A 17095-nucleotide genomic window follows, 5' to 3' on the forward strand; every position below is an offset into this window, starting at 1 on the left:
TTTAATTAAGTAACATTTATTTTACATAGAACAATCTCCAAAGAATATTTAAAAAATCTAAATACTGATTTTATTGCATTTATTTTCTTACAAAAAAGACAGACAGGCACAATTTATTCAAATACTTCAAACTGAACGGCTGTTTGCTGTTCAGGTACCCCCATGCCACTCGAAAGGTTGCGAATGTAGAAAATGTCATTTTACACAAGGCAGTAGTGCATTTTATTTAGTAGGAATGAATCAAAATATATTTTTGCGCAGTAAGACATTACTGTCACTTTATAATTACCTATAAAAATTTTTGAATTGCACAATAAGGTTTCTTTCAATTGACAACTGCCAGAAAATAGGCTTAGTATGTAACTAAATATTTGTGCAAGCTATCCCCTAGAAACAAATCAGGATTGCTTTTGGTAAATACTTAAATGTCTAATACAAACTATATTATATATCTGAGGTCATTTAAAAATGGTTTTAATAGGAAGAGGCTTATATATTCAACTAAATTCAATTTCTGTCTACTTAATATCCACAAGAGCTGAGTGTCCTAAACAATGTTTTGATTGGAAGGTACCAACACCAGTGAGATCTGGAAGTGTTTAAATTATTCTGTTTCCTATTTTTCTGCTTCACTATCAATGATGCAAAGGCACTGTGTACATTCCTCTGAATATTTGGTGTTTTAGTTTCTTTTAAAGTTAAAAAGCATCCAATGACAAATTTCAAATGTTTAAAAGCAAGAAAAAATACTGAGTAGACTTCCCACTGGCGGATGTAGTCCATGATATCTGAAGACACTCATTTTCCATAGAACTTCTTATTCAACAGGAATATGAGCAAATTAACATTCACTTTAGCTTTGTCAAACATTTTCATTACAGCCACACCTTCATACTGCATCTGAAGCAAATCCTGTAATGATAAATAAAATCATTATCCTTTGCTTGAACCCATACCTCACAGTAACCAGATTGAGTCATTTTCATCATGTAATAACCATCTTAAACTCCTGTTCATTCACAATTTAAACAATTACAAGCAACTACTAGGCAAGTATGCAAAACACTGCATGTTCTCTAGATCCCTAATTATAGGCTGCCAGTAACACCAAACCAAAAGTCAGATTATTTCCCATGTATTCTATTTCTAAAATAACTAATAAGAACTAATATGGCATTTGGTTTGATGCATTCAGTGGTCACTCTAACGTATACATCAACTGTACTCCAAATCCAGCATCCTACACAAGTTACATAATTATTCCCTACTTGACCTGTCTTCTTGACCTGTCTGTTGATTGAACAGTTCATGGACATACTAGAAGTCTGAAATTCTTCCTATTTAGAGCAAATGCAACTGTAGCTATAGAGCGCAGTGAGAAAATTCAAACTCTACCTGGAAATGGAGCTGCACTTTTTCCATCTCAACCCCCAGAAATTTTGCTTTGATTTCAAAGTCACCCACTTCTTCTCCAGGTGTGATATCAAACATCACGTTCTTAAACCTTAAATCAAAACAAGAGAGTCACTGAATATGTATGCTATGCAGTTTTAAATACTCCAGAGTCAGTTAAGAGGAAAATCTGCAGAATAAAAAAAAATTTCACCAGAAACATCAATGTGTAAGCACAGCATTATCTCTTCCCAGCAGCAGCAACCTCAAGGGATTGTAGACTAATTTGTCAACAAGAGCCACTGGACCTCAGCTCAGACACAGGAAGACTGTCAGGAATGCTGTCTTAAGTTTTGCTTCTAGCATTATTCCCATCTGTCACCTTTCCATTAGTTAATCAGTAAGGTGTGAGAAACCATACTGCAAATTAAATGATCCAGCTTAGAAATCTTCATAGCCAGCTGGCCTGCAAATGTGAGCTCCATCAGCTGGAGCTATAGCCATGGTAGCGCTTGTTTACAAACACTGCAAAGAAGAGACCCTTAAAACAAAACCCCACTGCTTTGAACAGGAGAGATGGTCATAGCTCAGACCACAGAGAACAGGTAAGGTAAGCCACCACTCCTATTCGTTTTGCCACAGCCAGCAAACACAGCCTGTGTGGTATTTACCCAATGGTACGAAAGTGCTTGGTCAGTAAGTAAAAAATAATTGCTACAACTGCTTAATGAATCAGTCATTTAGCTGTGAACATGCTACCTAACTTGTATGCATTTTATCTAAGCTAATGCCAAAAAACAGTTAATTCCAGTATTTACTAAGGTAATACAGCAAGGTGCAAGGGAAAAAAATGAGTTATGAGAATTAGACTTCATGTTTCCTCCAAATGTTAAAATCTGAAGGTATTTTAGATGCAGTGCAGGAAGATGAAAATACTTTTAGCAAAAGCCAGATTCCTTAAGGAGATGTGGATTAGAAAATGCTCTCAATTATTTTGCTCCACACTTACTGGTTGGTTTGAAGATCTTCAATTTCTAGGATAACACCCTTTTCATGAAGTCTTGCGGCAGTGTACTTTAATGATGCCTGCTTCAGTTTTTTGCTGCCCTTCACCTCCTCTTTTCCATCTAGTTTAATTGACCTCCTTGAATTTCTAGGAGAGAGCAAGAAAAATGGTGATTAATCTACCAGCACAAAATTTTGCATTTTATACTTCAGCTACTCCTCCAGCTTTATTTTTCCTTTGTTCATTGCCCTCCTTAGTTGCTATTAATGAACTAACCTAATATTCAAATCAAGTCTAAGAATTCATGGGATTTTTCTACACAAAGCAAGAAGTCCAAACATTTTTCATAATGATTTTGAATAAATATTTGCTAGTGCTTATTTGAACTTCATTGTGAAATGCAAACCCAATCTAAAAGAGTCCACAGTCATCACTTATAAATAGCAGCTTGGAAGCATACAGTAATGGGCATTAAATAAGACTGGCCATTAATCTTAATTTTTGGATCTCTGAGGTGTGGACTGAGAAAGCTCCTGCTCACAGCTGTCTGTTGGAAAGAAAACTTTCTACTACAGGTAACACCTGCCCTCCTTCCTAATAGAACATTTTGAAATATTAAAGAGACAAGAAGAATCTACTCACTTTCTTGTTAAGTTGTCTAAACAAGTTTTTATGTAGGTGTTGTAATAATTAATTTGCTCTTCGTAAAATGCTGTTTTGGAGTTAAGTGCATTCAAAGTCTGCTGGAGTTTCACCAGTTCAGCTTTTCGGTGATGTCTGTATCTTCTTTGATTCCGGATATCCTAAAATAGAGGATTCAGATTTGCTATATAGTAGGATTATTAACTAGATATTTAGAAAATAATCACTATGTGCTATTAAGCACTATAGTTTATGTGACTGAACAGGAGATAATCTCATTGCTGCTCTGGTTTGCCTGTGATGGGCCCTGAACAATTGTCTTGCATCATTTTCTACTGCTGGGGAAGTCAAGCTATTAGACAACAGTTGGAAGGGAGATTGGATGGATGGTTCCAATCTTTGTGCTTCTTGCAGTGCTGCAGTGCAGGATTGCCACAGCCCCTTCAAATACTGTTGCCTCAAAACCCTATGGAGCCACTGGAGCTTCCAGCTGGAAAGCTAGCCTTGCTGATGATGGCCCACACCAAAACCAGCTTTGTCTCTTCTGCGTGCAAGCCTATATCTGCTTGCTTGTGGTGACTGAGGGTAGCTGAAGCTAAGTGAATACAAGTTGTGGTATCTTGCACTCTGCTACCATTTCCAAAGCACTACACTAACAGTCTGGAACATCCAAATAAGAATCACATCTTAGTTTGCTGATGAACAGTATGTACTCTATTGCATAGCTACCTGAACTGAATCATGTGCAGCTGAAGCCTTTGTTATCCAGACTTGATTATCTCAATATCTCTATCTAGATTGGATTGAGGCTAGATGCCTGAAATCCATCCATATACAAGGAGCACGTTTCATTTACCTTAGCAATCTCATTTATAATTTCTTGGTACTTTGTTGCTGAAGAGACTAATCCCGCTTGTTCCAAAGTCCGGAGATTTCTCTGAATTTTCCTTTTCTTTTGTTCTATTGGTAGCTGCCCATCTTCAAAAATAGACTGACTGCGCTTCATTTTCTCTGGAGTTTTGGAATCTAAAATGGCACGTTTTTCTACAAGTTTCAAGTGCTCAGATTCCTGGGTAAAAAAAAATCCAGAACAGTTACTTTCCAGTTCAGTGTAACAGTTAAATGTCCAGATGCAATGAATTCTCAGTGGGGATTACTAAGAATTGAAGTGCAGTCTTTATTCCTCTGTTCTTACCAAGTGGTTTATAAACGCTCACCTTACTATCCATATCTGAAGTAACTAATCACAGTAGACACAAATTTCAATTAATTCAAGCACATCTGAAATCAGCTAGAAGACTCGGTGGCTTAGGTGTGTGACAACTCACATGCACACACTGAGGGAAGCTAAGATTTGCACGTTCAGAGTCAGTATCTCCAGGGGACGTCTTCAGCTGTGAGCTCTTCCCACTCAATTCCTCCTCGGTTGATAGCAGCAGTTCCCAGGCCTGAATTTCCTTTTGTTGCTTAAGCAAATACACTAGGTGGTAGAGAACTTAAGATTCCAAAGTTCACAAGAGAAAATAAGAACTAGAAGGATTCACCTCAGGCTATTTGATAATATTATAGCATAAGAAAGAAGAGGCCATGTTTACAAAACATTTAAAGAATTACAAGATCTATTATTGTTGATTAGATAGCAAGATTTAATGATTTTTATGTTCTCCCAAAGTTGTTACCATATATAGACTGAAAGACAATTTGAACTCTTGCATTTTAAACACTCTAGTGCTAAGTAGTTTAAAAATGGACAACAACTTCTTTATTATACTGATAGGAAAAGCTGTCAGAAATCTGTTTGGTCTTTCAAATAGCTAACTAAAATAATTTTCTTCCCTATTCAGAAACAACACAACACTTACCTGTTGTGCAGTGGCTGTTGTTTCTAATATTTCTAAGAGTGTATCCCCTGGCTGTGTTCGTATCATATCCACAATAAGTCTTTTGGTCCTTTTAAAAAGGATATATGGATATTAGAAAACAGTTATCACAGGATCATCGGTGCATTTATTAAGCAGTAAAACTAGCAAGAATGCCTTTTATACTTGGTAATGTAAGAATTGCTTACTTTCTTGTATTTCACATCTTGCACTGACAACTGAACATCTGACTTCCGCACAGTCAAGAAAAGAAATAAGCACATACTTTTCTCTCTTTTGCTTTAGAAAGCACATAACCACTTAGCATAGCAAAACAGCAACTTACATGAGTAGTTTAATTATGATCATGACATAACAGGAGGAAGAAAAGTCATATTTCCATAGTCTGAACTAGGCAGGTACATTAAGGATTACGTTTACTAAATAAAGAAGAAGTGCACTCAAAGCTGCTGGACTTCTGAAGGAGTTGTACAGTTGACATAATGCATTGACACACACTTCGGATGTTTCTCCAGAGACTGCTCATGGAGCTCTTCCTCACCAAAAGAAGGGAAGCTGTTGCACCCTGATATGTAAACCAGTTCTTTTTTGGTAGAAGCTTATCTATAATACTTCGAAGAAAGTCCTGTCACAGAATTCTGTTATTTAGAAGACACTATTACAAGTGAGATACAGCTCATTGTCCATAAGAGTTAACAGAAACCTGAAGATGCAGCTTAGGTTTTTGAGTAAAATATCTAACCATGACTAAGGCTTCGTGATAAAACCTCAAGTTTACATGGGTAAATGACCGTTTTAAAAAGAGGTGGAGTTTTTTGTTGTGTTCGTCAAGATTGGTAGTTCTGACAAATATGCAGTGGGGTGGGATAAAATAAATAATTGCATACAACGAAATACAACATTACAAAAAAATGCTGACTACTTGAGTCTGACTTGAGCTTTCACAGGGGGAGCAGCAAGGTCGGAATGACTGATAGCACAGGCAGACCTCAGCCTCACTCCTCCCGTGCCAGGACGGTAAGCTGCTACTCTTGGAAGATCCTTTGCACCTTGAAGTCTTCTAGACAGAGGTAACTATAAATCATTGGTCTTGCCCCAGATGTCTTAACAAAGCCATTTAACAATAAATACATTGATATTTCTCTAGAAGAAGGTAAGACTAGGCATTGAAGTAAAGAGGAAATACATCCCATTGTTCAATTAGCCACAGGATATTAAATAAGCTAATACTTATTCATGGCAATTTTAAATAATTTTGAAAAAGGGGTGTCAATAAATGATAATAAATGCTTTTAGGAAAAGATTTTGACTTTGTGGGTTATCCCAGTACCCATTTCTTATCTGCCGACCAAACAGAATAAACATCATTTCCTTTCCCTGCATGAAAGCATGCACTATTCATGCAGAAGTAACAGCCACATCCTGTTCCAGTGGCTGATGGCAGTAGGTCAGGGAACAAGTTTTCATTTGTGGGGGAGGAGAGGACAGTGATACTGTCCACCCATACACATCTAGACAGACTTTGATCTCAAATTTCCTAAGGCTGTGATGTTTTAAAGCAGAATTATTTTAGAATTTCCTGGAGAAGTACTCGCTAGTTTGGATAACGATCCAATCATGGTCCAAAATAAAAGTGCAAGTACAGCTTATGGAAAGATAAACATTCTGGAAGAATTGACAGTTTCTCTGACTTGTTCGAAAGTATGAGTAGGTCTGAACACAAATCGGCTTTTGAAAACTCAGAAACGTATTTAGACAAGGAAGAAACGTAGACTATTATTTTTAAGAATATATACTTTTGAGCAAAACTTACTTTATCATCAGGCTTTTGAGGTCCCGATCTTCACCTTCTCGTAACTCGTATTTGCTTGTTAGAGACAATGAAATCTCTGTTTTTGCAAGCTGATTCAGTGTGCTTTCCCTGTTAGGGTCATTGGGATCAACAGACCCTTCCCCTGAAAGGAAACATCTTTCACTTCAGTTTGCCAACTTTCCCAGGTGTCAATGCATCAGACAAAACAACAGCATATCACTATGTTGTCAGAAGTTTTAATAGCACACCCATTCCTACCATTCGTTGCAGCTGTCTTTTTGTTTTTTGAACTTCAAACAAACAAAACTGTGAGCCATCTACTAATAAGCCCACAGAGAATATTTTGGAAACACCTCCAATTCTTCTGTGTCTATGTACTGCTCCGCAAGAGACTCACATTTCTTTTAAAGAAGAATACAGTCAATTTCACATCCTTTGTCCTAACAAGCACGTAACAGTGAAAAACAAAATCATAGCTATTCACTTGGAGGCTGGCATTACCTGTGATGGTATAGCTTCTTGCTAACCAGGAAGGAGGACAGTTCATATCCTAATACAATTACGGCAACTTAAATATCAGCCACATTTATTCCTCACAACTTTATAACAGATTTGTATGCTTTTAAAACTTCATTTTTATCTGGATAATTAAGTCTCAGAGTTAAAAACTGCTATTTAAATTCTCTGTTCTTCTGCAGCTAACAATAAATCTTAAGGTCAAGTTATTAAAAATCATTATCTGTCTGCAATTTGAGCATAAATTGACCATTTTCAGGAGCACTAGCATCATATATGTATATAATGTAATTCATCTTTTAGGTCAATATTGAAATGAGAAGCTGTGCATGTATCGAGAATGCTGTCAAATAGAGCTAGAGGGACTGACTCTGAACAGCACTGCACTGAGTTCCATTTTTAGAAGTCTCAGCTATAGCAAATGATGTCACAAGAAGATTTCAGAGAACAGTTCTATAGAAAATGAAGAGGCTGGTAACATGAGAGAGATGGGAGTTTGTGTCCCTTGCAGTAACTAAATCAAGTCCCCATCTAATCCTACTCCAGTGATGTTAACCATGAAGATGAATAATGGCATACCAAGGAAAGACTCCACATCAGGAACAGGTCCCAGCCCTTCCAGCAATTCGTTCAGCAGGTCATTTGGCTCAGTGGCAATGGCATCCTGGTGTTCTAATAGTAGCTATAAACAAAAGTAAATGAAGCTATAGACTGAAAAACATACCTTCTCTTTATACTTGTATACAAATCTGGAGACTATATGCTAAAATACTAGACCCAGTGTGATTGGGATTATTGAGGACTCAAGGTGAGTGGGAAGCAGGGGGAAGGATGCTCAGTTCTAGACAATAAGTTTAGGATTGTTCCTGATGTAAAGCAGCTTATTGTGTTCCTCCTGCAGTCATTTCCAGTGCTGAAAATCACAGCTGTGCACAAAGAAGTTCAAGATATGCCTTCAGAGCTAATAAAATAGAATAAAGGGCAATGACTCAAGTAGAGCATTTCAGTGTTGCATCCTCAACTGAGCATACAGAGGGATGAAGACAGGGCCAATGGTGCATAGGAAGATGCCTTCTCCCATCCCAGGTTTCTAAGCCTTTTAAGTACTGCAAGCTGTAGTCAGAAGTTATTAGTTACCATGACCTCACTGACAACTAAAAAGCCCAAGCCCAGCATTTCAATCTTACATACAAAACAATTAAGAGAGAATTATAGGCCTGTAATTTAATTTTTCCACTCTGAAGTGCAGCAACTGCACCATAGTGTACATAACATTGATTATATTGTGAGAATTGCTGAAAAACACTTTCCATACTGGGTAAAACTCCAACATATGTAATGCTATACAAGCACAGAATGAAAAACACTTTCACAGAACAGATTATTTGGTGGAAAGGTGAGAGAGGTGCAAAACAAAGCTGACAAATCCAACAGATCCCTCATTCCAGCTACCTCCTATGGAGTTGTGCAATGAAAACAAATGTTGAGCAAGCATCACCAGAGACAACAGAGGGCAGATTTGAGAATTTTGTTTTCTAAGCTGAACGACATATGACAAAAGGTAGGATGTTTATGCATCTCCTGTTTCTCAAACTAATTCTTGAGCTATATGAGGAGGATAGAAATTTGAATTTACATTTACAGGGAAGTTACAGTGGGAGAAGATGAAGGCACATAGGAAGTTTGTGGAAGAGGTGGCACTGGTCATCCCTGCTAGAGTTACTGCATTAAGAGAATGTGCAGTATTCAGACTTAATTGCTTGCTTTCTCTAGGTAGACAGCTGTGTATACTGGTCACGTTTGATAGCATCAGTCTCCTTGATCTCCTCTATTTAGTGTGTCCACTAGATTATTTCACATTTTGTCTTTTAGGAACATATAAAATAGCATAGTAATAATTAATCATTTGTGGCTCCAAGGACGTATTAGAGATGGAACAACCTCACTAGAAGAAGTATTTGACTTAGAAGTATTTTCGTAAAGAAGTAAGTCAATGCCTTAAAAAAAATTAAAAGAAAAGATACCCACAGAGACAAACCACCAAAGATGTTTTTAGCAATCCAAGCTATTAATTTTCAGTTGAATAAAGCTAACTTGCACTCTGATGTAGTGGAACAATTCTATTTTTTTCCGTAGTCTTTCTGATGAAGTTATTGGGAGGTCCTCTGTGGTTCTCCAGCATGCCTCCCCCGCTCCCATCTCCGCCCCCCCCCCCCACTTTTTTTAAGCTAGAAAATGAATAATATTACCCCTAGCTTTAGGAGTACCACATGGCAGACATTTAACTTACACCCCAATGAGTCATACTACAGACTGCAGTTAATCTGTTCTTTACCCAGCATGAAGAACTGACAGGAAGCCACAGCTTCAGTCCATTCTCAATCAGGCATTTGCATCTGCTTCCAACACTACAAATGACGTATGAGTCATAAAATGCACTGAGTTTTCCTATTTTCCCAGAGGAATCGTAACTTCTATAATTAGGCTCACTTTCTTAACCAAGATGAGGAAGTATATTTATAAATATAAGTTAGCAATGCCACAGTAGATGAAAAGAAAAACGTTCCCCACATCATACAATGTTATATTCTCGTTGTCATTCAAGACAATGGGTGGAAGCAGGCTTTTAGGAAAAGGGAAATCTAATACTCAATTCCATACTGTCTCAGGGACCAAAGAAATTATTTCAAAAGAAAGAAAAACAGCCTTTACACTTTTCTCAGAGACTGTTTCTCACAATTATTTCACAATCTATACAGTTCAGGTCTCCTGATAAGTGAATTCACTTACTGAATGGGTATTGATAATTTCTTCAATAGAGATATATATGACAGGTTTGCTGAGGGTCACCATATCAGAGTACTCATCAATATTGAATTTCTCCTCTGGTTCAGGAACATCACATGCTGCCTGAAAAAAATTCCTAAGAAAAAATGAGATAAATAATTGAGAACAATAAATAATTGTTTCCCTTCTTTAATTAGGCTGTATAAAAACCACAATCAAGTCTTCAACATGTATTATATTTCTCTTATAATCTGCCATCAACACTTTGTGTTGATACAGAAATATATTGTCTCTGACATATTCCTTCAAACACTGATGATGATTTCCTCTACGGCTAGTGAAATATTACATTCAGTGTACGATTTTTATCCTTACTCAGCAGAATGATAAATTGGCATTTTTGAAATGTTTAAAGAAGTCTGAATTTAGTGCTTTAAAATTTATGTCATAAGTTTCCACAGAAATAACTTCTGATCTTATAAATGTACTTTACAGTATATGAAGCATGCTGGGAAGAGAATATTGGAAAAAAGATGCATGAAAATACCACTTAATCTACTAAGTTTAAATCATTTTTACTCAAATCAAACTGTTGGAAGGCTCAGAAAATGTGATGTTATTGACTGATGCAAGAATCCTGAGAGAAAAAACATGAAGGGCATTTGAAGCTATTACATCAGCTTGGCTACCATACATATGGAGAGCTGAGACTTACTTCATAAGACAAAGGTTGTTTCTCTGAGCTACCAACAGCTTCTGGGTGGTGCACAGATAACCAATGAATGGTATGTTTTCCAAAGTAAGAGAAACTTGAACTGGAGCAGCTGAGAGTGACCACCATTAGTGTCTACAGAGTGTACTTCTGTTTAAAGTGAAGAGCCCAGGAGACTCGGTTTTGTAAGAAGTTGGCTTCCATTGGAAGAGAGATTCTTCCTATTGTGGTAATCAAAGAGCCATCTAGCATACATTCTCTCCTTCATTAACTTTTGTTATTCTTGCTATACTTTCTACACTATTCTTCATGTTTATGACATGCTCTTAAATCACAACTTCAATAAATACAATGACTAAGCTGCATAAATGTGTTCAAGGCTGATCACTCAAGGAAACCCAAATAATGACCCAAAAAGATGGGTCATTATCCCAACAAATCTGTGTCCCAAAGTATAAAAAACACAGTTTCCTATGACAGTCCAAAGATGAAAGAATAAAATTTCTTCACAAAAATGAAAGAATAACAATGAAAAAAGCAACTATTTCATCTTAAGTCTTTTCATCAGAAAAACCTCATCTGCACCTGAGGAATACACTGTTTCTGCCAGACTACAAACCACTCTCATAACAATCATTTTAACTTTAAGCAGGGCAGAGCAATTTATTTTTTATTTATTTAAGAATTCACATGAATTAGTTAGTCTGCCTTACTCATGATAGAAGAGTGTTCTTATTGTAGCACTGTATAGCTATTTGTGGAAGCTTTCCATACCTGAACTTCTGGTACGTCTGTGATAGGTAAGTGTTCATAGATGACAGATGTTCACTCTCTCCTTCAAAGAGCTTGTTAGAAGCAGCGTGCTGAAGGACTTTTGCCACACAGCCCAGATTCCTCCTCTGGTCAGGGTGTATCTGCCCGCCAGCCGTCATATCAATTATATCAAAACCATCAGGAGCAACAATGGCAGGGTTCATGTACCGATAGTACAGGAGGTTTCCAACAATCTAAGAAGATTAAGAGAACTTTGCTTTACATACAGTAATTACATTTTGCAAAATTTTACAAGTCCTTTTTGACTTAGGTCATACGAACTGGTGGTAGAAAGTGATGAGGAAAGACTCCTGGGATGTACGTGTTACCTATGTGGCTAACTGAAAAGAGTCTGTGGTGTTTTATATGATGCAGGCACAGTAATGGGCACTATGCCATTACAGAATAATTAAAAAACAAGCACGCATACTTCCACGCCAAACCAATCACTTTCTTGTGCAAGCTTTTCCCCAAATACTAAGCAGCTACATAAAGGTCCCAGAATGATTAGAAATAGAACTGCTTGATTTCAATTAGAATATTTCTATTAAAGACAACCGTCTGGTTTTGATTGTCAGCAACCTACCAGACATGCTTCAAAATCTTCTAATTTGTATTCCAACTAGTGCCAGAAACCAAGACCACTTATAGTTCATTATTTTTAAACATTGGAGTAAAAGAATGAGTAAAACACTCAGTTTAAAAGGGCTCTTAGATGTCTACTTAACTATTATGGATGAGAAAAATTAAACGCTCGTCTCACCACAAAGTTTTCCAACACTTCAACAAGTGCCCAAATAACACTCACTTAACACAAAAGGGTAAGTTCATGAAAGTACTAAAAGCCGTATTAACACAGGAAAGGAATCAATCTTTTGTCCTAACAGGTTCTCAAAGATCAGTTGTCCATCTTTAAGTTCAGTTCTTACGTTCACTGGATTTACCCAACAGGAAAAATAAATCACATTCCATACTTTTTAATAACATTTTCAATTAAACACCACTTATTGATCTTCTTTGTATTTAAAAATTTTGCCTTTTAAATAATCTCCCAACCTCAGTAATGGACTCGTACAATCAGGTTTCACTTTGGTACTGCTATCTTTATGCAAGCTAATGTAATGCATGGAGTTGAACACATGCAGACGTATACAACTGTTCTTTCATACACACTTTGGTAGGTCCATCTCCATAGGTTCATTCTCTGGAGTGCTACAAACAGCTACATTAATTGGCAAGGGACCCCTTGTTTCTAATACCTTTAAGAGACTAGAGAACAGGTTTTCCAAAACTGCACTCTATAACAATCTTGCAAGAGTTTGTGTCATGCAGATGGCTATTTCAAGTCACTCCTGGCTGCAGAAAGAGGCAGAACTTTTCCTTCTGCAGTTAGCCTCAGCTTAGGTGTAGTCACCTGCAGAACCTCCAACTTCCACAGCATTCACAGATGGGTGCCTTATGTTCATTTTCTACTTATTTCCTAAGCTGAACAATACTTTAACCCATATTGCTGAAGTGACAGGATTACTGGAGAAATGTTGCCTGCAAGGGTTTCCAAAGCATTGCTAGAATACAGAAGCAGAATTAATTTTTTAGCTGAGGAATTTGAAGCATTCAAAATGGGCACTAAGAATTTTATTTATCTATAAAGACACTTCCTTTTGGAAAGATAACAGGAAAGTCCCATTGAAATGAATATCTTGCAATTCCAGAACAATTTAATTAAACACTAAGAAAAGCAAAATTGAAAATTCTATTTACTGAAAGGCAAGCAGTTCTAATTTGAAAGTTTCCAGTCTCTCAATTGGCTGTTGGCTCAGGAAGCAAGTTTCCTAAGGCCCTCTAGAGAGGCACCATGGGTGCCCAGGGGTGGTCACTATGCCAGTACTGTGCTCTTGACTCACACTTTTCAGCCTAAATCTCATTTCCACTTTTACAACCATCTTAAATGAGTGTAATTCAATGAAAGGATCCAGCTGTGAATTGTTTTGAGAGCTCCTCCTCTGTCTTTAAATTACAAACCTTTTTTTCTGTTTATGGTTGTTAATATGCTATGTTCAGGGAAGAAAAAAAAATAAATACCAATGTTTTTCATGAAAGGATTACTGGTGGAGTACAAAACAAAAAAGATGATTCACATAAATTCCAACCTGCTAAGAAGTATTATTGAGTTGACTTTCCAAAACAAGATGAGCGCTGTCACTAGGAATTGCTAAGGACTCAGATTAAGAAAGCTAGGTTGTAGCAACAGAATTCCCTTCTCTTCCACCACCCCTTTGCAACCCAAGTAATACCAGATTCCTTCAATAAAGATTGGTGTTCTCAGTTCCTTAGAACGATAATATTAATAAAAATCCCCTTTGGCATTAAAAGAACATGCTGTTGGCAGTTTGCCCTTGGAAATCTACCTTTAGCAGTTCATCTTCTGTTGCATCTGGGAATTTCTCATGGAGCGAGCTCTTCAGAACTTTGGCTATATATCTCATTCCATAACTACACGTGGAATGGAACAGATGAAAAGGAAAACAATGGAAAGACTTTCATGAAACAAACAAATCATATCAGTAACCCACGTTATTGGCTCTTTCTTCAGTCATTTAAAACACAAAATGAGACAACAATGGAAAATACAAGAAGTTTCAAGTATATGCAGACATTCACAAGACTAAAGCAGAGCAGAAGTGGGGAAACCACTCCCTCTACTGGGAAAGTCATTTGAGAGGCCCATATTCAGCTATGTAATTGGAAAGTATCACCATTGGTGAAGTTTGCATGAAGCTTCACTGTTCACATGAACAGAAGCTGGGAGAGACCTCACTCAGCACTTACGGCATCATATTGAGAGATGAGAATATAGATGTGAGAACTTTGTCAGTTACAGCTCGCAAACTCTGAATTGATGATTCCAGTTTATTGACAACTTCCGTGTGCGTTAATGCTTGTTCGGTGGTAACATCATATGGCAATTTACTGTGAAACAAACAGACATTAAACCATGCTAAACATATTTGAGGATGAACATTTTTCTTTTTACTTCATAGGGACCACCAGTGAACAGAAAAGAGACATGACAAACACAGCTGAAGTCTGCAAAGTAACAAACATTTCAGGTGCCTAAGCTTTTTTTGGAGGGAGAATTTAATTTGGCTGGGAGTACACATGACATCATCTGCCTTCCCTTTGTTACAAGAGAGAGTTCCTAATTTAAGAAGGGATTTTATAAGTCCCAATCTATAGTTCTTCTAAAGGACAGAACATTACTATTAAATTACCATAACACTTGGGTAAATCTTTCTATGGCTTGGTTAACTACATACGAAGATGAAATACATGCCTTCTGAAGTTCATGACCAGGAAAGTGATCCTTTTGTTGTTCAGATCAGCTTAAAGTACAATATTTCAAGCACATCTCCCCAAGAAAACTTCCCATTGTGCTTCCAAAAGATACAGGAAGGAGTTATGGATATAAGAACTGTTTGCCAGAGAAGGAAAGGGGGAACTGAACGGAAGGATCCTTCAAGTATTCAAGAGATGGTATGGTATATCCATCTTCCCCACTCACCTGGCCTCACCAGTCTGCATTTCTAGCTGGTTTACCCATGATTTGTACACATCCACGGGACTAGTGTTGATTATGAGGGATTTATCCTCCATGATCTCCTTCACCACTGGTGCCAGGAGCTGGCGTAGAGCATTCTGTCCACGAGCACCTCGGTTGAAGCTGACAACCATCTTAATGACAGTAGGGTTTCCAGTGACAATATCCTGTATCTGGTCTACCTTAGAGCTGTATCAACAACAGAACAGTTCTTAGATCTTATGTATGCAGTTATCTGTTTTTAAGCATTTTTTGTCAAAACCTACACTTTGGAAAGTATCCTGTTTGCATGCTGAAACATATTTATGCTGTCTACTTCATATAATTTTGTCTTACAGAACAATCTAACAGTTACTCTCTGAACGCTAATATAAGTTAATATATGTGCCCGGAACAGAGCATAGTAAGTGACCAGTAAAATATCTGTTCTGACCTGAAATACCCATGAAATGCATAAAAGAAGGTATCATTTTCTCCCCACCAACTCTGCATTTTCAGAGCATACCTTTACTTTCCTCACCCTTAAACTCCTAATCACAAAATCAAGTAATCTTAGCATTTACTTTTTCAAGTGACTCTTGAATATTCTTGAATATTCAACATTCTTGAATATTGAAATATTCTCCATCATAGAAAGAATTTTTTTTTAAGCTGGAAATAGCTTAAGAAACAAATACTGATGAATATATTGAACTGTTTGTAAGATAACTGAAATTTTGTAGTAAAAGCACATACTTTATCTCCTCTTCTAAAGCAGTTTTAAAAAGTTTGAGAAGCAAATATTCTTCTCGTTGATTGGAGGCATAGTTGTAGAGAGTGAAGATGACTGTATCCATAAATTTGGTTGATTTGTTTTGAGGCATCTGGAAAATCAGCTTCGCCAGATACATGGGATTAGTCTGCAAAAACAATCAAGTTATCTGAACACTATTTTCCAAGACAAGCCACCACCAGAGAAGCTATCTGTCCTGGGAAGATGTAATCTTCTAGAAAATCTTAGGTGAAATGAGATTAACAAAAAGAACACAAGAACAGATGTATTATATACACTATCAGCTGTTGAGCAGACAGCTTCCTTTTTACCCCATGTAACAAAAGGTAAAAGTAGCAGTAATGCATATGGACTAAAAGATATATGGAAAAAAATATTTATCTGGTTTCAGTATGACCTAGATATTCACAAATCAAGCAGCATTATTTCTTGCACAGTTGATGGATAGCAAGGCTTTTCTCAGTTACAGGAAATATTAGGAGCTGGAGATAGCGTTTTACAGTGGTCCGTCTACTACAATCCATTGGAAATCTTTTCGTATTGTTTACTTTTGTAAGCACTAGAATAAAGCAAGCAACACTCATGTTTTTCTTTAGCAATTCGCTGTTATGTTAATTTCTACCTTAAGACTTACCTGTAAAAGGTAGAATAAATGTTGATAAGCCTCCAATTTTTTTCTTCTCTCTTTACTCAAGCCTTTTATACCCTGTTTGTCAACCATTACCATCTCTTCTAGCTGATTTTTGCTCTTTTTGTTAAGCTTCTTACTATGTAATACCACATCCTGTAGACAATGAGATCAGAAGTTTAGATACTATATTCACCAAAAAAGCAAAAAGATAAATGTTTTTCCAACTACTTTAAATGTTTCTACAGAGTAATTTATTGGTAAATTAGTACATTTTGCTACTGTATTCATTAACCAATCTGTTGAATATCTTTACCTTGCCACCAGTATGGCTATGCAGCAATGACCATCTGAGAAATGTAATCTCACTTATAGACTCATTAATCCTTTAATTAATGAACAAGATCTCAAATACCATCAGAGGACTATTCCACTCTACCACAGAAAAGATGCTTAAAACCTGCCAAGCAATTACAACTAAGAGTGATGTGCAGTAGCAAACAGATGTACCACTTGGGACAACAGAGCAACTTGTT

The 17095-nt window shown here is 36.9% G+C and overlaps 1 protein-coding gene across 10 annotated transcripts in view; it reads right to left on the reverse strand.

Annotated features, from left to right (window-relative positions):
- IQGAP2 (IQ motif containing GTPase activating protein 2) overlaps positions 1–17095 on the reverse strand; it is a 119847-nt gene continuing 102752 nt past the window's right edge. For 5 of the 10 annotated variants that reach the window (XM_021379583.1, XM_021379580.1, XM_021379582.1 and 2 more), the window contains 16 exons: positions 16566–16715; positions 15895–16058; positions 15124–15348; positions 14391–14531; positions 13970–14054; positions 11523–11755; positions 10040–10172; positions 7829–7931; positions 6734–6875; positions 4903–4990; positions 4369–4506; positions 3897–4109; positions 3041–3201; positions 2402–2545; positions 1396–1504; positions 48–912 (listed from right to left, as the gene is read on the reverse strand). In XM_021379583.1, the coding sequence (XP_021235258.1) occupies positions 799–912; positions 1396–1504; positions 2402–2545; positions 3041–3201; positions 3897–4109; positions 4369–4506; positions 4903–4990; positions 6734–6875; positions 7829–7931; positions 10040–10172; positions 11523–11755; positions 13970–14054; positions 14391–14531; positions 15124–15348; positions 15895–16058; positions 16566–16715 (2343 nt within the window). In that variant the 3' untranslated portion in view covers positions 48–798. Of the gene's footprint in view, positions 913–1395; positions 1505–2401; positions 2546–3040; positions 3202–3896; positions 4110–4368; positions 4507–4902; positions 4991–6733; positions 6876–7828; positions 7932–10039; positions 10173–11522; positions 11756–13969; positions 14055–14390; positions 14532–15123; positions 15349–15894; positions 16059–16565; positions 16716–17095 lie in introns of all 10 variants that reach the window. The other 5 variants (XM_021379584.1, XM_021379578.1, XM_021379577.1 and 2 more) reach the window with 2 other exon arrangements.

Source organism: Numida meleagris, chromosome Z, assembly GCF_002078875.1.
Source record: "Numida meleagris isolate 19003 breed g44 Domestic line chromosome Z, NumMel1.0, whole genome shotgun sequence".
NCBI classification, from domain to species: domain Eukaryota; kingdom Metazoa; phylum Chordata; class Aves; order Galliformes; family Numididae; genus Numida; species Numida meleagris.